The 26,223-nt window shown below is 33.0% G+C and overlaps 1 protein-coding gene across 8 annotated transcripts in view; it reads left to right on the forward strand.

Annotated features, from left to right (window-relative positions):
• Kyat (Kynurenine aminotransferase) overlaps positions 1-26,223 on the forward strand; it is a 363,126-nt gene that overhangs the window by 287,462 nt on the left and 49,441 nt on the right. The window contains exons 1-2 of one of the 8 annotated variants that reach the window (XM_075370237.1): positions 21,571-21,695; positions 21,791-21,823. The exons of 1 other annotated variant lie outside the window; for it this stretch is intronic. Coding sequence is in view for 1 of the 7 variants with exons in the window: in XM_075370236.1 (XP_075226351.1) it covers positions 23,072-23,080 (9 nt within the window). In the remaining 6 variants the exon portion in view is untranslated. 6 more of the 8 variants (XM_075370239.1, XM_075370240.1, XM_075370238.1 and 3 more) reach the window with 6 other exon arrangements.

A 26,223-nucleotide genomic window follows, 5' to 3' on the forward strand; every position in this document is an offset into this window, starting at 1 on the left:
ACAAATTATATTTCTTACTGAAGGCTCGTTTAGCTTGTGCTATTCGGCATTTTATATCGCTCCTGCTTCGTCCATCTTTAGTAATTTTACTTCCCAAATAACAAAATTCTTCTACCTCCATAATCTTTTCTCCTCCTATTTTCACATTCAGTGGTCCATCTTTGTTATTTCTACTACATTTCATTACTTTTATTTTGTTCTTGTTTATTTTCATGCGATAGTTTTTGCGTAGGACTTCATCTATGCCGTTCATTGTTTCTTCTAAATCCTTTTTACTCTCGGCTAGAATTACTATATCATCGGCAAATCGTAGCATCTTTATCTTATCACCTTGTACTGTTACTCCGAATCTAAATTGTTCTTTAACATCATTAACTGCTAGTTCCATGTAAAGATTAAAAAGTAACGGAGATAGGGAACATCCTTGTCGGACTCCCTTTCTTATTAGGGCTTCTTTCTTATGTTCTTCAATTGTTATTGTTGCTGTTTGGTTCCTGTACATGTTAGCAATTGTTCTTCTATCTCTGTTATTAATATTTAAATTCCTTATGATGTATTTGGAAATTAAAATCTATAAGGGCAAAACTAGGAAAGTTTTTTTAAATGAGAATAAAAAAGATAATAAAAAAAAGGAAATAGACATTTTTAGAAAACTGCGAACACGATTCTTTCCTAAACTACCAGATGGTCCAAAGAATTTTATTTGGTAACAAGATGGTGTGTCTTCTCGTAGGCTTAAGTCTGCACGGTCGTTGACGTTTTCCTCGATCGTTGGATCGGCTGGTATGGATTCGATGACAGCTTTGTTTGAGCTACCCTTCAAGATCACCCCATCTGACCCAACGTGTTGATTTTCCTTCGGAGTTTTAAAAGGATGTATATGCTTCCGCCAAATAGCCATCTACCCGATTTGAAACACAGGACTGATGCAGATATCTCTTCCATTATTCTCTAGGCATGCTGGTTAAAGTTGCGAGATGAACTCTGTTATCCGGTGCATATGTATTCTGTCGAGTAATGAAAGGAGCTCATATATCCGGTTAGGATAGTTTTTTATGTACGATATTCCGATTATCACTAGTCAACAAAAAAAAAATCTTTTTTATTAATAAAAACCACATAGTTTTCATATTTTCTGTTCCCTAAAAAACCGCCAAAAACATCTTCGAAGGCCTTCAATCCAGCTAGTTCACATTCGCTAAGTTTATCGTGAATCGTTGAGTCATTAAGCAGTTTCTTAATTTGCGGACCGATAAATATACCCTTCTTGAACTTACCATCACTCAATTTAGGAAAACTTATCTTAAAATGATTAAATCCTGGTCCGTCTTTTTCTAGTGTCTTTACAAAGTTTTTGACGAGTCCAAGTTTTATGTGAAGTTGCGGCAGTATGATTTTCTACTCTCAATTAATGATAAATGCTTTACATTCTTTTTTACCAGCCACAAAGTTTTTCCGCAATGGCCAGTTCTATTTGTAATTTATTACTTCCAACAGCGATGCCGTAGTTTCATACGTTTCTTTCATGTCGACTGCGTGAGCTAATGGAATGAATGGCTGTTTCTTACCGCTATGCAATAAAACTGTTTTCATGGTAACTTTAGAAGAGTCAATAAAAAGACGCTATTATTCAGGATATGCTGTAATCCGATCTCGTTCATCGGACCATCGACATCAGTACAAACGCATAATTAATTTTTCATAGTAAAATAAGTTAAAAGAGTTTTCTTTTGTGTTCTAAACGAAGAAATTTTTGTTTTTTTCTCCAAAAGATTCCACTGTTGCAGTCTAGACCCCAGAAGTTCAGCTTGTTTCTTTGAAAATTTTAAATCGCGAACTAAACAATTACGTTAACGTTTTTAAATTAAATGAGACGATTTTTCATCAGATACAGTAAGAAATTCTTCATAATCTGCTTTATTTTCAGATTGTTATTCTAGCAGTGTCGTTAGATGGCGGTACTGATACAGATAACTCCTCTCGGTGCGGTATCGGCTTTAGTGCTAAGGATATATCTGCATCTGCATATTTTATAAATTTCTATTATAAATATATGAACATAAATCCAAATATATATGCCATATAAAAGTAGCAGTCGGCGAAGAGCTCGTTAGGATCACGCCAAACCATCGAAAGCAAACGGCACGGCTCGTCGTTTCCCCTTCAAACATTTACTTAGAATTACTGAGTACGATAAGTAAATAACAGGACCTGCCCAAATTTTATCTTAATCCCCGACTGAACAGTCAAAATAAAATTTATAAGCTGTTTTTATCGATTCAGAATAATCTTTTTTTCAGATTTAGGCGTAAATTTACCGCAGATATAACACAAATTCTCTGGATGATTTGAACATCCACGAACATTTGCATCCATGACCATGTTACAGCAAATAAAAACGAGAAAAATGATTTTGTAATATGAAGAATCGATGAAAATATTAAAAAAAAAAACACTAATAACTCAGTAATAACTGTATGTTGTGATCATAACACACAGTATAGGCAAGTGAATCTAATCCGAATAAGAATTTAGCCTCTGTAGTAGGCAACAACAGATGTCTGTATGATATCATCGTACAGACATGTCATGCTTCCATCTGAGTAAAAAGTTCGCTAATAGGGAGCTTAAAATTCTAGTCGAGAATGCATGGCTCTTTCATAATAAGAAACCAAAATACTTAGGCGTGACACTTGATAGAACGCTTTCATTTAAGGAGCACCTAATGAAAATTGCGGAGAAATTGAAAGCGAGAAACAACATTATACATAAGCTCTGTGAAACAACGTGGGGAGCATCGGCTTACATTTTGCGTACATCAGCTCTGAGCTTGGTCTTCTCGGCTGCTAAATATTGTGCGCCAGTATGGCTTAACAGTCCTTATGTTCATAGAATTGATGTTCAACCTAATAACACTATGAGAATGATTGCCGGGGTTATCAGGTCTACTCTCGTGGAATGGCTCCCGGATCTCCAAACCTGCAACGTATGAACGCTCTTGTAAGAGAGTACAAGAAGATTATGGACGATCGAAATCTACCGATACACCAAGACATCGAGGATGCCAATCGTGGTCACCTTCGATCTAGAAACCCATCTATCAAATCAGCAATTGCTGCCACAGAGAAAGGATTCAACCTAGCTGACGCCTGGCGTCGAGAATGGACCACAAAGCAGAATAACCAAATCCCATGTATTACTCAAAGGCCGCCGGGTTTTGACTTGCCACGTAACACATGGTCAACGCTAAACATAATACGAGCTCAGCACGGTAGGTGCGCCTACTTCCTGTATAAATGGGGTAAAACACCTACCCCTCTTTGCGAGTGTGGTGAAAATCAAACTTAAACACATCACAGAAGTTTGCTCTAGGACAGCTTATGAAGGGAATCCTGAAGATTTCCTGACGGCGACTCCAGAATCAGTAGCATATATTAATTTGTTAAATCTTTGTTTGTAACTTTTGACTGCAATTGGTGTTGTGTTTTGACGCCGGACGCTAAATAAATAAATACAGACGTATTTGTAAATGTCTACTTCTCATGATACAGTATTTATACTTATTAATTTTTCTTTATTAAGAGTGTCTGCATATTATTTAAAAGTAAAAATACAGAAACAATTCTTAATCGTAACCAGTAGTTGATCAAAATGAGTTTATTATAAAACGATTTTACAAATTTACGATTTACGTAAAATCTTTTCGCGGTATCACAATTTCCATAACATATTTGAAATCAGCACCCAAATTATAGCGAGAAAAGTTTTCTAACATCATAGGTAAAAATTTTGTGTTTAGTATTGTGAATGATATTGTCAAATAATAGCTAATTAGACAAAAATCTTAAAATTAAAATTCTATTTAAAGAAAGAAATAAAAAAGAAAGAAAATAAAAGCCGTTATTTTCGTTTTGGAAAACTTACTTAGAAAATATATTTATAAAAATGTAAATCGGCCATTAAGTGGCGGGTTTAGTAATATTTGCAAAAAAAGTGATTAAATTATTTGGATAAATGTGGGTGGATGTACGATAACCACACAAGAAAACAATTAGGCTACGAATTGTTTAATCAGCAGCAGATTAATATCCTTGATAGCACCTAGTAGTGTATGTTATTATTATACGATCGTTATAACTCCCTCCTCTATGCAGCGCTTAATTTAGACGTTATTATAAAAGTACTTGAATATTTTTTCAAACACCTCTACTACTTCATTCCCGTTTAATTAGTTATTTATAATTATCGTTGTACACATTTTTACCATTTCTGCTGTACAATATATAGCCGTACAATATATTATGTAAGAGAATGTAGGCTAATAGGATCAATTTTTCCACGTTGGGGTTTTTCCAGATTTTGACGTTTAATGAACGATTCGGAGGAAATTTTGCACGATAATTACTGTATATGGAGCAACGATAACACTTAGTTTTGTTCAAAATCGCTGAAGCAGGCAGGAAATTCTGACCTGATGAGTCTTGTATGTTAAAGTTTTCACGTAATTATTGCCTCTTACGTTGATAAGATGCTTTCTGATAATATTTGGTCATATTCAAATAATATTTATAGGTTCAAATACATATTTAATAGGTTGCGGATTTTTTGTGATTTTTGGATTTAGTTATCCTACACTCTCTCTCTCTTTTTCCTGTTTAGCCTCCGGTAACTACCGTTTAGATAATTCTTCAGAGGATAAATGAGGATGATATGTATGAGTGTGAATGAAGTGTAATATTGTACATTCTCAGTTCGACCGTTCCTGAGATGTGTGGTTAATTGAAACCCAACCACCAAAGAACACCGGTATCCACGATCTAGTATTCAAATCGATGTAAAAATAACTGGCTTTACTAGGAAGTCATCCTACCCTAATAAACGGCATTTGTACGTGTGTCTGTGTGTGCGTTACCCTTAGCTTAGCGCCGGAATGTACCGATCGCTAGCGGAAAATCCCGATTCGTTAGTACACGTCTCGTGGTGGTCACGTGTATAATTGTTATATTATTATGTATCTATCGAAGTTTTGGGAAAATTTAGTACTTTTTAACCGGATCTGAATATTCGGACGAAAATCGCAAATATTTCGATAACGGTCGACCCTAGTGTTCTGCAAAATTCTTTCGACCCCCCTCAGTGATACCCCACCCGATCTAAGTGATACCCGTCGGATGATAATATTTTCAAGTGCCCCCGGGGCGCCGTTCGGAAATTGGGGAGGGGGTGTGATGGGGTGCCGCCGTAATATCTCGGCAACCGCTAGTCCGATTTTTACGATTCAAACGGTGTATGTATTAGTAGGTCGGGCGCTAACTGTTTAAGGCATTGGTACACTCTTGATCGATCGGATCTTGGTTATCCGGAAATTAAATCCTTTAGCCCTGTTTTTTTATTACACTCACCCACCGTAAAACATACCGATCCGATCTTTCGCTAAATACGCCCAAACCTGTGCGCTAGCGCAGCTCTAAAGTGTAAATTTATGAAGACTAAAAAGTAGAAAATAAAAACTATATAAAAAACCTTTTTAAAAACCACTCTTATTAAATGCAAAAAAGGTAAAATATAATTTTAGGACGATATATCAGAATGGATTTGACAAAAAGCTTTGACGGTTATATTTAAGATTTTGTGAGTCATAACTTCAAATTAAAAATTTGATTTTTTTCCAGTTTTCAGCACCCCACTCTTTAGGCCATTCATCACGCATATGAAAAAATTGGCAAAAACATCAAATTTTTAATTTGGAGCTATTAAAAATTTGATTTTTTTCCAGTTTTCAGCACCCCACTCTTTAGGCCATTCATCACGCATATGAAAAAATTGGCAAAAACATCAAATTTTTAATTTGGAGCTATGATTTTCACATAATCTTAGATATCATCATCAAAGCTTGTTTTCAGATCCATTCTGAGATACCGTCCTAAAATTATTTTTACCTTTAGTGCGTTTAATTTAAGAGTGGCGTTTTAAATTTGTTTTACATATTTTTTATTTATTTATGCGATTGTTTTTCTTCATAAAATAATGGATTATAACCAAAAAGGAGGCACCGGAATGTACCGATCACCGGCGGAGAATCCCGATTTGTTAGTATAAATTTCTAGAGTTAAATTTCTAATTTAACTTTCGTTATTTGATTTGATTTACATGGCATTTCTCCCGCCACCACCTCACTCTGTCACCCTAAAGCGTAAGACCGAATGTCTGTGCCACAAACGTCTACTGAGCCTCGAATCAGTTTAGCGACCAGTGTCCTAACTAGCTCCTAGAGCTAACCTAATCGCGTGAGCGAAATAAGCACGGTGCCACAAACCACTTGCTTCGTGTCTTACCGCTCACTTGTCATATATTCTAAAACGGGTAGGTGCACCCCGTCAACTACTAAAATATATGTGATATTCGATAAATTAAGTTTAAATGCCCGGTCAAATGCGCAGAGTTGCGCCGTTTCATGGATACATATGAAAAGGTTTCTTTACAAGTAAGGTTTAACTTTCGTTTTATCAATTATCATCGATAAAAAAAAATATATATATATTTTTACACAAGAAGTAATCAGTTTTAGACACCTAATAATCTCATTCCGAGACGCCGCCCACCAGAGCAACCCGCCCGGAGGGCCCAGATGTGGAGGCCAGAATATGGCACGCCCTGCAGCTAGTATTCTTCAGCTAATTATATCATTCCGTTAAGTTTTAGTATGTTACTTTGGTTATGTATTTGATTAATTTCATTCCGAAGTAGGGAATTATAATTTTTTTCTTTTTTCCTTCATTTCTCTTTTTGCTTGATATTTTCAGTTTGATTAACCGATTTTTATTAAATATTTTTTCATCGCTTCTGAATATATGTCATTGACAGCAATTAATTTTGATTGCTATTGGTAGTTGCATAATTTTCCCAGAGAAAGCAGTTTTTCACTAGCTTATGAAAATGAACCTACTTAGTAATTCTAATTTTTTAAATAACCGTTCCTGTCAAAAATTGCTGTTATCTAAAAAATAACTAAAATAGATAAATTTAATAAGATCGGTCGAAAAATACACAAATTTTATGAAGTTAATGAGAAATTGATTTTTAATTATATGAACAACCACATGGAAAGTGGTTGTTCTGGAAACCGTGTTAATCAATCACGTTTTAAGATACGATGGACTGTCAAAAATCATTATCTAAGGAAAAATAGAGGGAAAACCCGTACAGTAAGCAGGCCGATACATACGGTATAAAATAAACTATGACTGATGTTAGCTGCTAAGGTATTGTGAAATCTTTGGATAGAGAAGTCGTGGAGATATGCTACAAGTCGATCTGAGAGTTGATAATATCGAGAGAGAGGAAGGTTAAATATATTGCATTAAAAAATTTTTTAAATTAGTACTTTTCTTTAATAATTTTTTTTTTTTTTTTAATTTTGCAGGCTAAATTTCAGTATTTTTATAAAATTGCATAAGCTAGGAGCAGGGTATCCGGGATAAACTAAGATCCGTTTTCTTATTTTAAAACATTATTTCGAAGCGTGTTATTAAGTTTCAAACACGTTGCCAAATATATAACGCAACTAGTGCTGTTAAACAGCTTCCGTAATTACCGACTAGACATAATTAATTCTACTCTAAATTGCTTACACGAGTACAATACATGAAGATAAGACTATTTTGTTTTATACAAGTACAGTAATCCAACTCATTGTTATAAGTCCGTATTTATTGTCACACTCTGCAGAATAGATAATAAAATACACTAAAAACACAACTAATCTTTGGCACACGTAAAAAGGATGAACTTGTAAAATTCACGTTCGTAAAAATGTTTTAATGGATTCTAATCAACCAGTCAGAACAGTGGTGACAGAGCTGGCTTTTAGATCAGTCGGTCTATGGTTCGACTCTGGGCAAGAGGCTAATAAAATAATTATATCGTTTAATAATTATTTAATTATTTTTAAATTCAAGAATTAAGTTTGATTAAAATAAGTATTTGGAAAATTTTACTTATTTTCAATTTTTAATTACTTTGTAATGACTTTTATGGTGGCCAATTTGGTTTAAATAGTCATAATTTAATTTTTTGATACCGTTCTGCTAGTCTCATAAAGCCCTTTAAAACAAGTTATCACATGACCGTATATCCCTTTTAAATTTATTGAGCCGCCCCTGCCCCTCCTACTCTTCCTGAAGACCGAATACTCTAAATTTAAGCTTAGCGAGTTGGCCTCTCTTATCGGAGAAGATTTCCAAAGAGAGAATCGGGATAATTTAAAAAATAAAAAAATTAAAATTAAATATTCTGTAAATTAATTGACAACGGACTGCTTCTAGCGGGAGAGAATCGGGAGACAGAGCACCGTGCGCAGCCGCCCGGTGCACCACCATTGGTCCGCTCTGCGCCAATTACAGCTAAAATTAAAATGTCACCACATTCAGCAACCAAACAAACAAACTCACGCACCATCCTTTTTTTAGAGTAATTATATAATTATTTAATAATCGAATTACCTTGTAAACGGAAAGTAAATTAAATATTAAATTAAAAAAACATATTTTAATTTTCTTATTTAATTTATGTTTTGTATATTTCTTGCGCAAAAGAAGTATACAAAATAAAATAACAAAAAATCGGTCTTGCGTAAAATGAGCAATAATTTTTTAAATTTTATATATATTATTCGGTTGACTCTAGGTTGTATTGATTTTAGGCTCTAACTCAGTAATTCCCAAACTGTGAGCCAAGGTGCCCCGGGGAGCCACGGCCTCTTCAAAGGGGCGCCGCAGAATATTGTAAAAGCATCATAATTAATTGAACCAAAACATTTATAATTATTAATTTAATGTTAATAAAGTAAAATAAATAATGAAGATACAAGAGTTTTATTTATTTTTATCTCTTACTTACAAGTAGTTATACTTTAACTTAGGGTAGGGCGCCATGGAAAAACTTTAATTGAAAAAGGGCGCAGCGACTAGGAAAAGTTTTGAAACTACTGCTCTAACTGAAGACATTTTTAATCCGAACTCTGAACAAAAATAAAATTATAAATATTTATAGATTTCTCATTAAAAGTATCTGATTTTAATTAGAATTCCATTGTTTATTTAATTAATAGTCTCTTATAATACGAGGTGTGTGAGAAAAGTAATGAGATTGGTAATACTGCCAGCGATCTGGCACTCTGTGTCTACTGGTCTGTGCTAGACCGGTTTGTTCATCCCTTCCACATGCTCAGTACGAGTTTCATCTCCGTTCAGCCAACACATTATTTTTGACAGCGCCATCACTGAAGTTGTGTTTTTGTTGTGGTTACGAAAATGGAGCATCGGAATTTAGAGCGACGTTGTGCAACAAAGTTATGTGTTAAACTTGGGGAATCCGCGAATCGCGTGTTATGTGACCTTTGAAAAGTAGAAACAGAACTATGGGGAACATTGCTTATCAAGAGTACAAGTTTTCCGTCGGCACAAATCTTTTTTGGAAGGCCAAGAACACGTTGAAAATCAACCTCGCTCAGGGAGACCTTCAACTTCAAAATCTGATGAAAACGTTGAGGGTGTGAGGGTTCTTGTGAAATCAGATCGTTATTTAACAGTAAGGATGATAAGTGAACGGTTAAATTTAAACACTTTCACCGTACATCAAATTTTGTCAGACGATTTGGACACGCGAAAGGTTTGTGCAAAATTGGTGCTGAAAAACCTCACAACGGAAGAGAAGGACAATCGAAGAAACGTGTGCGTTGATCTTCTTGAGAGTATCGTCAATGACCAAGAATTCTTCAATCGTGTGATCACAGGTGATGAATCCTGGATATTCGAGTACGATCCTGAAACAAAGCGGCAAAGCGAAAAGTGGTGCACTCCGTCATCTCCTCGACCGAAAAAATGTCGAATGAGCAAATCAAAGATCAAAACTATGCCGATTTGCTTTTTTGACGGTAGGGATATTGTGCATAACGAATTTGTCCCTCTAGGACAAACTTTCAATCATGTGTTTTACAAAAGTGTCCTTGAAAGGCTCTGAAAAAGTGTGATTCGCGTGAGACCAGCCAGACATTGCAGATAAGTGGATGCTTCATCGTGACAATGCCCAGTGTCAGACGGCCATTTCCATCAGGGAATTTTTGACCTCAAAACGCATTCCTACGGTTCTTCAATCCCCCCTATTCACCTGATTTGAGTCCTTGTGACTTTTTTCTTTTCCTGAAATTGGAACGTGTCTTAAAAGGACGGCATTTTGGAACTCTGGAGAACATTCAAAAGTCTGACCGACCAGTTAAAAGCCCTACCAGTTGAAGCCTTCCAGCGCTGCTACCAGAAGTGGGAAAATCGACTCCGCCGGTTTATAGCTGCCCAAGGGAACTACTTTGAAAGGGATAATATTGTTGTTTGAAAAAATAAAAACTTTGGTATGTAAAAAGTCAGTCTCATTACTTTTCTCATACACCTCGTATAGTTGGTGAACGGCTGACATTAACTGAGCCTCTTGGTTTTTTTTCATAGTAAATTAAATTTTTTTTTTTTAATTTACTGCCTTAAGTGCATGTATACGATAACAAGACGATTCCCTGCTATACAATATCTCGTACTCGTACGTAGCCGGGAAAGACAAAATTGTAATGATATTATTAATAATTAGGGCAATTTGTGTCTATTATATTGTAAGTCCGAAAAATGTTAAAATCTTTTTCTGGGATCATAATAATATTTTCAAACCTAAGTGCAATTTATCTGGCGTGCATATTTACGCAGGAGCGTGTATGTACGTTGTTTAATTACCTTATTATTAAAGGAGTTAATATAAAACACTGTATGCTTTTTATTTTATCTTTAAAGTACATTACATCTTATGAAGGAGACATTTCACTACAACGGCGCATAAAAGAGTAGAGGTGAAAGCTTTTTTACGACTTAATAGTGAATTCTAAATTTTAGCTCACCTTTATTTCAACTTGTCAGACTTTAATAATGAATGAAGCTAAGTTACTTACGCCTTCCCCGACTTTATAAAAAGTTCAACTTTGTAATCCATAGAAAATTAAAGTCGGCGGTTTAAATTGGCATAATAAAATGTAGAAAAGTAGGACCGGTTATTAATATACATATTGTTTACCCCGATTTAATTTGTTTCTTTTTAAGTCTTTTAAACTATAATATTCCGAGTAAGTTTAAAATTAAATTATTATCTGAATATTTTTAAAATGAATCGATATTCTTACTGATAAAAAATCCAAGTAAATGAAAATTATTATTTAAATTTAAGCTTGAGATTGTACAATGATTATCTTGTCAAATCAATGACACAGTTTTATATAATGGAAATTATTAATCTTTTTTTCGTTCAATTTATTTCAATTCTTTATTATATACTCGTGTATATGTGTATGTATATAATATGAAAAATAAATATATCATACCCTGATTAGAACATGAAAATATAGATAACGTCTTTAAAAAGTAAATTATAAATATAAAAACTAATTATATTAAAAAAAAAATAAATACCTGAGTTTAAAGTCCATATAAATTATTTAAATACAAACGTATGAAATAATCAAAGGTAAATGCAATAAATATAAAAGAATACTACAAAATAATTCACAATTCAGAAGCCGATATTGAAAACTATTTTGAGCACATATTTACGAATAAGTGAACTGGATATAGATACATTTTGTTTTTGTTTTTTTTAACTAATATTATTTAAAAATTCATAACACAGTAATATTGTTTCCGAAAAAGAAAAACTTTTAATTGTATTTTAAATAAATCGGTGAGAAGATTTTACAAACGGTTCCGCAATTTATTAAAAATGGCAACCGGAACATACGAGGTGTATGAGGAAAGTAATGAGACTGACTTTTTACTTACCAAAGTTTTTATTTTTTTCAAACAACAATATTATCCCCTTCAAAGTAGTTCCCTTGGGCAGCTATAAACCGGCGGAGTCGATGTTCCCACTCCTGGTAGCAGCGCTGGAAGGCTTCAACTGGTAGGAATTTTAACTGGTCGGTCACAGTCTTTTGAATGTTCTCCAGAGTTCCAAAATGACGTCCTTTTAAGACACGTTTCAATTTCTGGAAAAGGAAAAAGTCACAACAACTAAAATCAGGTGAATAGGGTTGAAGAACCGTAGGAATGAGTTTTGTGGTAAAAAATTCCCTTGACGGAAATGGCCGTGTGACACGGGTCATTGTCATGATGAAGCATCCACTTGTTTGCAATATCTCGTCTTACGCGAATCACTCTCTTCCTGAGTCTTTCAAGGACACCTGTCTAAAACACTTGGTTGACAGTTTGTCCTGGAGGAAAAAATTCTTTATGCACGATACCCCTACTGTCAAAATAGCAAATCAGCACGGTTTTGATCATTAATTTGCTTATTCGACATTTTTTCGGTCGAGGAGATGACGGAGTGTGCCACTCTTCGCTTTACCGCTTTGTTTCAGGATCGTACTCAAAATATCCAGGATTCATCACCTGAGATCACACGATTGAAGAATTCTTGGTCGTTGTCAATCCTCTCAAGAAGATCAACGCACACGTTTCTTCGATTGTCGTTCTGTTCCGTCGTGAGGTTTTTCGGCACCAATTTCGCACAAACTTTTCGCATGTCCAAATCGTCTGTCAAAATTTTTATGTACGGTGAAAATGTAACTGTTCACTCATCATCGTTATTGTTAAACGACGATTTGATCTCACAAGAACCCTCACACCCTCAACGTGTTCGTCAGATTTTAAAGTTGAAGGTCTCCCTGAGTGAGATTGATCTTCAACGTGTTCTTGGCCTTCCAAAAAAGATTTGTGCCGACGGAAAACTTGTACTCTTGATAAGTAATGTTCCCCATAGTTCTGTTTCTACTTTTCAAAGGTCACATAACACGCGATTCGCGGATTCCCCAAGTTTAACACATATCTTTATTGCACAACGTCGCTCTAAATTCCGATGCTCCATTTTCGTAACCACAACAAAAACACAACTTCACTGATGGCGCTGTCAAAAATAATGTGTTGCCTGAACGGAGTTGAAACTCGTACTGAGCATGTGGAAGGGATGAACAAACCGGTCTAGCACAGACCGGTAGACACAGCGTTGCCAGATCGCTCGCTGTTACCAATATCATTACTTTTTTCACACACCTCGTATTAAGGGCCTTTTTCGTAACCCGAAATATTGTGTTGTGTTATAAAAAAAAACAGTGCCGTTGTCCCGTTTGAAAAAGGTAGATATTGTTTCTTTTTCTTTTTTGTCTAAAACTAAGGATCATTCTTTTTAGCAAAGATGGCACATTCATAAATATAAACATAAGGTAGCTTAACACTTAATTTTCTAAATACAGGTCCACAGGATTCATATTTATAGGCGCCAGATAACGATCTTTTGTGTCTTAAAAACACTTTCAAACTTTTTGAAAGTGTTTTCAAAAACACTTTTAAAACGTATTATTAACGAAAACAATTTGATCATCCCACGAGAATTTGTGATCTACTAAAGCACCCACAAAATTTCACATCGTGGTTAATTGAAAAATATTACCGTTATCATTAAAGGGAATTTTATCCACGCGATCAGCAATATTACATCTATCTGAGTAGTACAGTGCAATGTTTTACTCATATTTATCATTATATAGTTATAATTTATCCAGCGAGTAGAAAAACACACACACACGCTTAAACATGTGGTCACATGTACGGACCCCTACAGACTTCAAAATGTTTACAGTTCTTCAAATGATTATTTTTCTACTTTTTATTATCGGTATACTTACATTTCCGACTACATAGTTAAAGTGAACAGCTGTATAATATACTTGTACTGTACCGAGTGATATTTTAAGTCTTGAAACAGCTTTGGATTGCATATCTGAGCGATATTTAGAGGCAGAAAGAAACGGGGTTATACATAGTTAAAAACAAAAATCTGCATCACGGGAGTTATTAATTTTTTCCGCCATTGGAACCCCCATATTGAATCAAACTTAATTTTTTTTAAATAGGAAGGAGGACATATGACACGTGATTTCGATTTAAATTTTTACAAAAAAAATGTTAATGCCTTCGCAATTGAATAAAAGCATTCAGATTTGCAATGTTGGAAAAATCATGTTAACATTAAAACGCGGTGGTGAATGTACAATTCTATGCATTTTAAATTCATAGTGCATACAACGAACTTTAAACGGCGGTGTAATATTGGTAATATGAAATAATAACTAATAATTAACAACACGACAAAAAATTAAACGGCTATATCAGCCGTTATTCACCCATTATTTACTTTAAATATTACAATATTTATTTTAAAATTTTAAATAAATGTTTTCGATCAATTGCTAACGAAATAAATTTTGAAAGCATACCGTTCTACAATAAATATTCAAAATGCTTCCCCTGTTCAGCTTGGTAGTGCGCTAACCTCAATTAATATTCGTTTAGAACGTGTATCATCTGGCAATACACGAGCAGTTTCGTCAATTATTCTTTTTTCAATTCGTCAAAATTCTGCATGTTTTGTTTTATAAACGTTATGTTTATATACCTCTAAAAAAAGTAAGCCGGAAGAGACAAGTCCGAGTATCTAGCAGACCATTCTGTGGCTTCTTTTTGACCTATCCAGCGATTTGGAAATTGTTCATTTAAAATTTTCCGTGCTCTTAGATAATAATCAGGTGACGCCCCCGTTGTTAGTTATTGTTTATTATTATTAATATTATAGCGCTGTTTGAAGTTCGTTATTGTATGCACAATGAATGTAAAATGTAATAAAATTGTTCATGCAGGACGTTTTATTGTTAACACGATTTTTCCATCATTGCAACTTTGAATGGTTATAACTTGATAACGAAGGCGTTAACACAAAAACGGGTTTCACAATTATTTTTCTTGTAAAATTTTAAATCAAAATCACGTGTCATATGTATATCTTCCTATTTAAAAAAAATTAAGTTTGATTCAATATGGCGGATCCAAGTTGGCGAACAAAAATTAAAAACCCACCGTAATGGAGATTTTTACAACTATGTTCTCCCATTTCTTTCTGCCTCCAAATACCTCTCAGATATGTAATATAAAACTGTTTCCGTACTTAAATATCACCCGGTATAAGGTAAACTACGCTAATCGGGTCAAATTTTCCACGAGGGATTTTCCGAGATCTTGACTTTTTATGAGCCGCTCTAAACAAACGTTTTTTTGCTTGAAATCTTCCCGATGGATGAGCTGATTTGGATGAAATTTGGCAACATGATTTTTGTATATGAGGGATTACTGCTATTTAATTTTGGTTACAGTCTGTCAAAAGGGGAACTAATCGTTCCCCAAGGGATGTTTTTTCACGGAAGTTAATGCAACTTAGGTAGCTAATATACTTTCTGATAGTGTTCAGTCTTACTCAAACCCGCATAAAGGGTGGTAGCAAAAAACATTTATTTTTTTGTATTTTTTTGGGCTCAAAGCCACATTCTTGTACTAATTCGATGATTCTGTTACATTAATCTATCACTCTGGTTATGTATTTGGGAAATACCGTTCAAGGGTAGGGGAATAATAAACCTACTTTTTTTGCTTTTTCACATCAGTTATTTTTATGCTTAATATCCTCAAACTGGATTATGAAATTTTGTAGAATGAATTCTGAATATGTCATTTATGCCCTGGAAATTTAGTTACAATCAGTCCAGGGAATGTGGAGATGTGGTCACCGTGAGTCATAATTTTATTCAAATAGTAGAACACGCACTATTCCGTTCACTTTTTTAAAATGTTTATTGCTGTTCAAATGTAATACAAAAAACTTAATAGTTGAAATCAACTGTTAGTATTGCCAACTTATGAAATAGACTATTTCAAATAGATTTAGATAAAATTAATTTTTAATTGATTTTATAAAGATGTCTACTTGTAAATTTCTTGATATGTTGCTTTTTCATTAAAAAAATATATATATTGATTGCTTATTCTTCTAAAATATTTAATTATTTTGTTTTGTAATATTGAAAATTTGTTTCGTTTAATACGTAGTTAAAATCTGCCACAATTTGGTATGTTTTGTTTTGGGTCTTTTCTGTGATTTCCCCCCCCCCCCGCCACTTTTTTATATAATTCATTCATATTTGCATGAAATTTAATTGTCAATGTCAATTTCAGTGGAGAAACGCATATTTAACTGTAGAAATCAACTTTCGATCAGAAAAACAGATACTTTTTCGTTTCTCACCCCCCCCACAAGTTTGCAAGTTTTTCACTTGAAAATAACTCAAAGTAGCAGGAAATATTTATAATAATAATAATAACCAAGATGGAGAAATAGCCCAATAATCCGATATAACAATTTATATTACCGTTTTATAAGTATTTATTTATTTTATAAATATAATCTAACCAAACTTAATTTAAGTTCGCTAACATTGACTAATTAACAGTATTGTTTTGATTATTTAAATAATTGCAATAGTTACTGAAAGACTCAACACAAACTATAAACATTCTTTATTAATCGCAATACAAAAGAAATAAGAAAATAAACTTTTAGTAACGAGTGAAAAACCCACACAAATAATTCATTTTCAAAAACAACTCAGTCACTCAATGACGAAACGATGCCTTTCAAAATTTTATCGAAATACTTCTCATACCGGTATCTATGACGCCACATGAATTCACACAAATATGATTCATAGTACGGTGAGTAACCGATTCACGTTTGTTGCGTGCGTCTCTTCATGTTTCTCCAAAGGCTTTCAATCCGTCGGGTATGAGCACAGTATCCGAGTCGACGAAATTCCGGCTAATGAACCACAGTGAAAGTTTTAAAGTTCATGCCTTCTATTTTCGGTATATCATCGTATAACTTCCATTTATCCGACGTTATTGTTGTACCTTTTTCAATCCGTGCGGTAACTATATTTAATAATTTCCTTTTTTCGATTTGGGACGGCGTACAAAAAGCACTCATCTTCGTAATAAATTTCTCCGAAAACCCAATGGTGAAGATACAATTTCCCACGATTCATCGATTTCCACCGTTTTTCCTTCACCACCTATTTTGTGAGGATTTTTCAATAACGAATCGGCACAAACTTCACGCAGATAGTTCTTCCAGTCTGTAATGGCATCACAGCTCATTTAAAATTCTCTTTCAGTAAAATGGGTGGTAACGTATTCCTAACACCAAGTATAAATGAATAAAATAATCCTCTCGAACGACAATTTATTACCTTCCAACCAAGTTCCCTTTCTGATCCGTTTTTCTTCACGGAACTTTCGTTTTACATTCCCAACTATCATTTTTTTCACGAATTTTCGTAGAAATTTCTTGTTTCATCTTACATATTCTGGTTTTATGAATGATTCCTCTATTTTGAAGAAATCGGATCGCTTTTTCTTTCGCATCGACGTTTATAATAAGAGAAACGATTGTCACTTGAGACGACATAATGTGGACTAATCGATAACACTGATATAAGTAATCGATGTTTTAATACGAGGATAAGTCAATTATCATCCGCAATGTAGTTATAAATTTAATCGCAATACAAATAGGAAACTTACGTGTACATCATTTTCAAAATAGTTCCCTTGCATTTAAACGCACTTCGTCCATCGTTGCACAAGCTTCCTGATGCCCTCATAAAAGAAGGTTTTCGGTTGAGCTGCGAGCCAGGAATGCACCGCTTCTTTCACTGTTTCGTCCGAGGTAAATCGACGGCCCCTTAATGCCTGTTTGAGTGGACCAAACAAGCGGTAGTCAAAAAGGGCAAGATCAGGACTATACGGAGGACGAGCCAGTACTTCAAAGTCGAGTTTCTGGAGCGTTTCAGCAGTGCGGGCAGCAGTATGTGGACGGGCATTGTCGTGCAACAACAAAACACGTTTCGACAGCAGTCCTTGGCGTTTGCTTCGAATCGCAGGCTTCAGCTTGACAGTAAGCATCTCACTGTAACGCGCACTGTTTATTTTCGTGCCCCTTTCATCATAATGTTCCAGTATTGGGCCTTGTGAGTCCCAAACAACCGTAAGCATCAGTTTTCCTGCGGGTGGTTAGGTCTTGAACCTTTTTTTGCAGGACGAATTTGGATGTTTCCATTCCATACTCTGCCGTTTACTCTCCAGCTCGTAATGATGGATCCGTGTTTCGTCACCGGTGATGATTTTGTCTAAGTTCGTTACAATAGCGATCCAAATGGTTTTTAGCAGATGTCCAAGCGCGTTTGTTTATGCGACTGTGTGAGTTGTTTTGGGGCCCATCTTGCACGGACTTTATGAAACCCAAGTCTGTTGCGGATGATTTCGTAGGCATAACCGTGACTAATTTGCAGACGATGTGTCACTTCATCGATAGCTACTCGTCTGTCTAAGAAAACCATATCGCGTATACTCTCAATTTTTTCCTCATTTGTGTCAGTAAACGGTCGTCCGGCTGCTTCGTCGTGCCTAACACTTGTGCGACCTTTTTTGAATTTTTCAATCCGTTCGTAGCCACTCCGTTACGGCAACACGCTGTTGCCGTACTGTACCGAAAGTCTTCGATGAATTTCGGCCCCTGATACAACTTCCGACCACAAAAACGGATCGTTGAACGTTGTTCTTCTTTGATGCAAACAGAAAGGGAAGCAACCATGGTTAACGGCAGGGCAGCGATAATGGAACTAACCCAATCAGATGCACAGACGAAACAACAATTAAACCACGCATGCGTCATCTACGCAACACGATAGAACTATCAAAAATAAACCAAAATATAACTAAATTGCGGATAATAATTGACTTACCCTCGTATTTCGAATCGTAACTGTACAGTAATCCGTATTACTAAACAATGCTGAGATCTTTTCTGCGATTCCACCAAATATAAAAAATGATATATCCCATGATGATATCCCAAAATGAAATGAATATCATATTTTAAGCATTTTCCCAACGATTCATAACGAAACATATTAAAAAAATTTGAGGGGAGAATAACAAAAAAAGTACCTTTGTTTTTAATAACTTCGAAATTCTTATATTTGTATTTAGTTTCTGTGGACTTTAATCGAAATAATATATTTACTCAGAATAAAATTCTCTACAAGTTTTAACAACTTTTTTGTATTTATTACCCATTTAATAAAGTTATTTTACGCCAAACTTAATATTATGTGTATATCGACCCCGATATTTTATCTTTTACGCCAGATTTCTCGAAAACTATAAAAAAATAGATTTCTGGGACTTTTTTCTATTTTTCAATTCAGATTTCACATAAAACTTCTTAATTTGGGTCCAAAAAAATATTCTGGTTTAGTTTTTACCGAAGGTGCAGAAACCAGGGCAAAATTTGAATGATTTAATTAATAAAAAGCTATCTTATTTAATTTTTGCCCGTATGAAGTGAGTTGTATGTTGGTAAATGCATCCTGATCATATAAATAGCAAAAAATGGAATCGATTAAATATTATTTTAGACTTGTATGTTAAATGTGAATTCATTTTAAATTTCATTAAAATCGCATTTGTCATTGCATATCATGTAATGCATACATTACAGATCATTGTACAGAATGAGCAACATAAAACCGAACCCATAACGTAATCGCTGCAGAATCGGTCGGTTATGTTGGAATGAAATTTTATGAATGATACGGATAAATTAAGTAAGAAAAACATATAAAATGTTGCATTTATTTACCTTGTTGTTACAAAATATGTTCAGAATGACCACCCTGGGCATCGATGAACTTTTGTGCTCGACTGATCATATTGAGAGTCATCTGACGCAAAACGTTTTTGTCAATTGCGTTGATTTCTCATAGAATGTTCACTTTCAGTTCATCAATATTATGGGGATTACATGCATAAACTCTCTCCTTTAAGTTGTTCCAAAGAAAAAAATCGTTACTAGACAACTCTAAATAACGTTGAAGCCACCGTCCTCTGCTGTTAGCTCGTTCATTTGTGAAAGTTGCATGAACGCGATTCATGAAACGTTTGATGTGTGACAAGTTGCTCCGTCTTGTTGGAAGATCTGTATTCTTTTTTATTATCTGTTAATTACGCATAGAAGTCTTCGAAAATTGTGAGGGAAACTTGTGTATTAACAGTACGGTCAAAAAATATTGTTCCCAGAATACGATTACCGGAAACGGCACACCAAACACCAATCTTCTCATCGTGAAGTGGGCGCTCGAATTTCTCATGAGGATCCCTAGCCATCCAATACCTGGTGTTCTGCAAATTAACATGGACTGATAAATGAAACCATGCCTTGTCTGACATGAAATACGATATCGGGTTTATCTGTCCACCAACAATGCTTTCGAGAAGCCGGTTACAATAATCAAGTAATTTCGGTTTGTCTGTCTCCTTCAGTTGTTGCGCAGTTGTAACGCGATATGGTTTCAATTTTAATTCGTGAAGAATTTTACAAGAAGTGTATTTAAGACCGGACTGTTGGGATAACTTGTGTAGTGATTTTTTTCCACTGGCAGTAATTCTCCTTTCAATATCGGCGATGGCCTGTGGAGTACTAATGAAAGGTTGCCTATTTAATTTGCATTTGAAACCGAATCTGTTGTACGTCAATTTTTAACTGAATCGTGTATGCTACTCTTCGTTGGGATACAGGCATTCCGAAATTTTTCTACGAATGCTTGACGTAATTCTTCAAACAATCCAGAAAAATTATAGGCCTCAATTATAGCTATCCCCTCCTGGATTGACGAAGCATTTTACACAAACACAACTTCTTTCTTTTTCCTGTTTAGCCTCCGGTAACTACCGTTTAGATAATACTTCAAAAGATGATATGTAGGAGTGTGAATGAAGTGTAGTCTTGTACATTCTCAGTTCGACCGTACCTGAGATGTGTGGTTAATTGAAACCCAACCACCAAAGAACACCGGTATCCTCGATCTAGTATTCAAGTCCGTGTAAAAATAGCCACAACTGTACTCGCAATACTGCACTGCAACAAAGTGTATACTAAATTGGCACGTAGTTACGTGTCAATAGCAGCAACGATCAGTAGTAACATATAAATTCACTAGTCGCGCTAGTTGTGTGAGAGTTTTTCATAAATAGTGTTGGTAGCAGTTTCATTATGTGTTCGGTTTTATGTTGCTCACTCTGTACATTACATTAAATTTGTGACACATCACAATGACATGATCTGTTGAGTGTATGTATTTGAAGTGCGAATATTTGCGAAAAACAATAAACAGTTTTTTCCCAGATCGATTTACAGACAAGACTCACTTTTCCGTTTTAGTAATACACTGGTCCGAAGAGATAATATTAAAACAATGTGTTGATGCTGCGAATAGCAAGTGAATTCAATAATTTATTTTCTGTAATGTGTTAAGTGAATTTTAATAATTTCTATAAAAATTATTCTTAATTCTGAAAACCAAACTTATTTTCGTGAAATGGAAAAGCGCAAACGAAATAGAAAATAATCCTCACATTTTAGTGTAAAATTTTCTCAGCAGTATTGAGGCATACGGAATAAATACAATTTACCCCTGAATTGTTACATAAGGAATAAAGTGCCATCTAACGGATTTTCAGGTAACTAAAATCTAAACTGATGTTCGCAATTAAGTGTCAGCTGTAGTATTTTCAGGTTATTTTTACATACGATTTGTTTGTGGTAGTCAATTTTTTTAATTATTCGACGCGTTTTATGGTTATAATAGTTGCCCTTTCGAACTCATATATGTAAGTAGCCTAACTATTTATAATATAATCATATCTATGCATTCAATTGCTTAAAAGGTGTACGGCCAGTTAAACATATTGTTTGTTTGATTCAGGTTATCTTGGATATCGATATTGTCTTCAAAAGAGTAAGTTTTTGGGTTTTATTATATCAGCGTACGTATTATTTGTTATTTGTAATGTAAGGTCCGTTAATGTTCAAAGATATTAAAAAACAGTAAGAATTAAACATTTCCTATGCAGTTATTTAGGTTATTGTAAATATTATGTAATAACGGTTACGTTTGAGTTAATATAAACAATCAAGTTTTTTTTAAGCTGTAAACATTATACAGTTGTGTACTATCATTTTATTAACCATTTTATGTAAATAAATGAAGTAGTATTAAATAATATATAGAATTATCTTTATTTTAATTATATATTTTTTCTATAATCTTTCTCACAGGCGACCTTCAAAATATATTAAAATTTTATCTGTAATTGTTTTTAATAACGTAATCGTTATTTGCTACATGATTGTGACTTAGCAATATTTATGTGTTTAGTTAACAAATTTATTTTACAGTGTTAATTTAGTTATAAAGGTTATGTAAACTACTTAATCTTGACATATTTAAGTGATCATATTTTTATACATATGTGAAAACATAATTTTTTTCTATTCTATCTTTGATGTGAAAAAAGGATTTTATAAAGTAAATAACATTTTTATTGTCTGATTGGTGATTAAAAGCTTTAAATTCATTCATTCCATGAATTGAAATAAACTAAGCCAAAATGTCCCCAATTGTAATTTTGTCATTACAATACTGATTATATATTTTAAAAAGATGTTGCATAAAGTTTTTCAAATTTTTTTTTCAGTGCTAATCATATTATATTTTTCATTATTATGTATTTTTAATCTATAATAATGATTGATAAAATGTGATTGTGTAATTTATTATATTGCGTCTGTGTATAGAATGAAAATGGAAAAATTTATATATTGCTTATATGCATATAAATTCAATTATGCCAATTTTATATTAAACACATTTTTTTCTGATCAATATATAATAATATATTATACAGATTCACCTGTTGATGAGTCTACTAATCAAATAATCTTTAAAACTGTGATTTGTGAATGATTTTTATAGTTATTTTTTAAATTTAGTATCTGAATGCATTTAATATTATTTCAAGTTAAAAATGGATAGTTATGCTACTCCACAGATAAAAAAAGGAACTGCCCCAACATTTTCCTTATGACTCATGGAAAACTATTGTTAAAACCTGAACAGAACAGTGTCACAAAATGCACAATTAGTTATAAAGTAAAATGAAGGTCTGAATAATATAAAGGGCTATTAATTATTTAAAATATTAACATGTATAAGGTAAAATACATTAAATTACTGTAAAATACTTTACAATTTAGAAACTGGTAATGAAAATTATTCATGGACATTTTATATAAAAATTGAATTGAGATGCAGAAAATTATGGGATTTTAAAATTAGTATTAGACTGAAAAATTTATATAGAGTAATAATGTGATTTAAAAAAAAAAGTATTTGAATTGTATTTTAAATAATTAGTGGGAAGAGTTTTTTGAATGGTTCAGTGTAATTTATTACAAATGGCAACAGAAGTATAAGATTCTTTCTTTAATCCAAAATTTTGTTTTGTGTTTCATTAAACAGTTATTTTGTCTGGTTTGATAGAGGAGGATATTGTTATTTTTATACATTTATTTATTATTTTAAGAATAAGTAACTATTTGTTATAGCAAAAATTGTACATTCATAAATATAAGATTGTATTCATTACAAGGATAAGTTAATATGAAATATTTATAGAGGGGCACTCCCTTATCTTATAATTTTTAAATGATCATAAATATAGAAGTTTGCTGTTGAAATTATGTAATTTCTTCATCTTTTAAATGTAATGTTTCTACTACTGTTAATTTTACAAAAAGAAGAATTTTCAAGAGCATAAGCATATCTACAAATAAGGAACTTTGTTGCCAAACTATTCACAGCATAAATAAAAATGAATAAATAAATCCTTTATTCTATGTGGTATTCAATTCAAGTAATACATTACATAAATTCCATGGATAATGGAAAGAGAATTTGCCTGGATGGATGGTGTTAATGAAAATTATTTGAGCACGCATTTATGTGTACATTAAATGGAATGCAAAAAATTCAGTGCTTTTTTAAAATTTTATTTTTTATTAGTATTACTTAGAAATTCATTCACACAATAGTATTGTTCTTGTAAAACAAATATTTTAATTGTATTTTTAATAAATAGGTGGGAAGTTGTTTGATAATTTATTAAAAGTTTATTGTGGACACTACATGACTTCCTTATATGCCTATTAAATTACATATACACATTTTTGCTGTACTTCATTTAAATGTATTTCATTTGAAAGTGAGATACGATCCTCCAATTCTTTAATAAAGTGGACAGTTACACAATTACTAAAATATTGGTTTTTATTAACATTAAATATTTACACAATTATTAATTCAACAATCTTATCTAAAATATTAGGATAGAGTAAAGTCCCTTTATTACTGTTTACGTGTCATCACAAAATACAAACACCCAAAATTCAATTGTAATCAAGAAAAATGGACCAAAATTTCCTTAGCATTTTATATTATTTATATATTAATTTTGTTTCACATCTCTGAAGTAGATGTGTGGTGTAAGTGAGAACGTTTTGGAATCGTAACCATGCGCAAATCTGCTCGAATCCAACTTCATATACATATATTTAAAAAAAATTTTTTTTTTTTAGGTTTAAATATATTGATTTATTAATAATTATTAACCTCTGATTGTAAAAATGTTTGAAGTAAAATGAAAAGTACATAAAATTTTATTTCTCTGATAATTTCCGGTTTTTTTTTGTATTGTTATTATTGAATTATTATTTATTGTTAAAAAAATTTTTTACAATCTTATTTTCAATAATTATTAATAAATCAATTAATTTAAATTATAAAAAAAAAAGTTAAAAAATTATATGTATATGAAGTCGGATTTGAATGGATGTACCTTCTTCGCCTTCTAAGATCCAAATATTTCATTAATTAAAATTTTATTTGGTTATAATTCTGGAACCAATCAAAATAAATACCACTTATGATATATCATTGAAAAGCTCTCAACAAGTCCAAAATCCAAATGTTTCAAAATTGAAACCATGCTTTATTTTGAGGTCTAACTGTATACACATTTTTGGCCCTGTTGATTGCAATCAAAAGGGTGGTGCACAACTAGATGTTACAACAGTCCTGAATACAAAATTTCAACATTCTACGGCTAATCATTTTTGAGTTATGCAAGTTACATATGTCACGCCAAAACTAGTCAAAGTGGATTCAGGGATGGTCGAAATGGATATTTTTGTTGAAATCTGAAAACTAAAATTTTTCGCGATTACAACTTGCTTTACTGTGTACAAGGGAGTAAAAATGGCAACAGAAACATAATAAGGCCTTTTCTTGTAAGCTGAAGTACTATATTTAGTTATATGAAAACGATTCTGTTGCTACGATATTTGTATTTTTTATGGAAATAAGTATTTTTTATGCATGACTAGTGATAATTTATTGTTTTCATTCATCGGAGTAACTATTGTTTTTAGAAAAATTATAAGACCAATTAGATTAAAAAATATTATTTTTGTAACTGTTTTAATGCAAAGGTATTAATTTATAATTTTATTAATTGTTTTTTTTTTTTTTTTACATAACGTAAACAAAGAATTGATTGCCTACTAAACACAGATGAATCCATTAATTTAAAATTCATTATGAAATTTAACGTGCAGTAGTAACTATTCATAATCTTTTCCATTTTATTCTTTTTTTACATTAATTCAAATTTCATTTATTTATTTTTAATTAACAATTATTTTTAAACAAAATATTTGATTTTCTTGTCATATTAAAATTTTACATTATTTAAGTTCAAACATTTTATTTACATTGACTTGTATTTATTATTATTTTTAATTTTACATTTGGTATTATTCCTTATTTATTTATTTATATATATATATATATATACATACATACATACACACACACACACACTCACACTAGCTGGCCTGTTGAGTCTGAACCTGAATCCTTGGGGCTCAGGTCAGTGCAGGCAAATCCTGGAGCCTACGGTGGGGCTCCTTGGGTCCCCATAGCTGCAGAGCTTGCTTTGCTTGCCATTCCCAACAATTTTCCACAGGGACCAGACACCCCGCAGAGCTTGCTTCAGTCATCATTCCCATCTACTTAGAGGAGTCTACTCACACACACATATACACTTCTGAATAACTGCGATCTATTAGATTGGACGTGTACCTGATGCATGCAAAAGTTAGCCTTCAACCTACTAACAAATACCCTGTTTGAATTTTGAAAATCATACGATTATTTGCAGATATATTATAAAAGCACCCCATTGCATCTCTTAAAACAGTGCTCCTGGGGCACCCGTTTGTTACTAGTTAATGGTGTTG

The sequence above is a fragment of the Lycorma delicatula genome, chromosome 7 (genome assembly GCF_047948215.1).
Source record: "Lycorma delicatula isolate Av1 chromosome 7, ASM4794821v1, whole genome shotgun sequence".
Taxonomy (NCBI): Eukaryota; Metazoa; Arthropoda; class Insecta; order Hemiptera; family Fulgoridae; genus Lycorma; species Lycorma delicatula.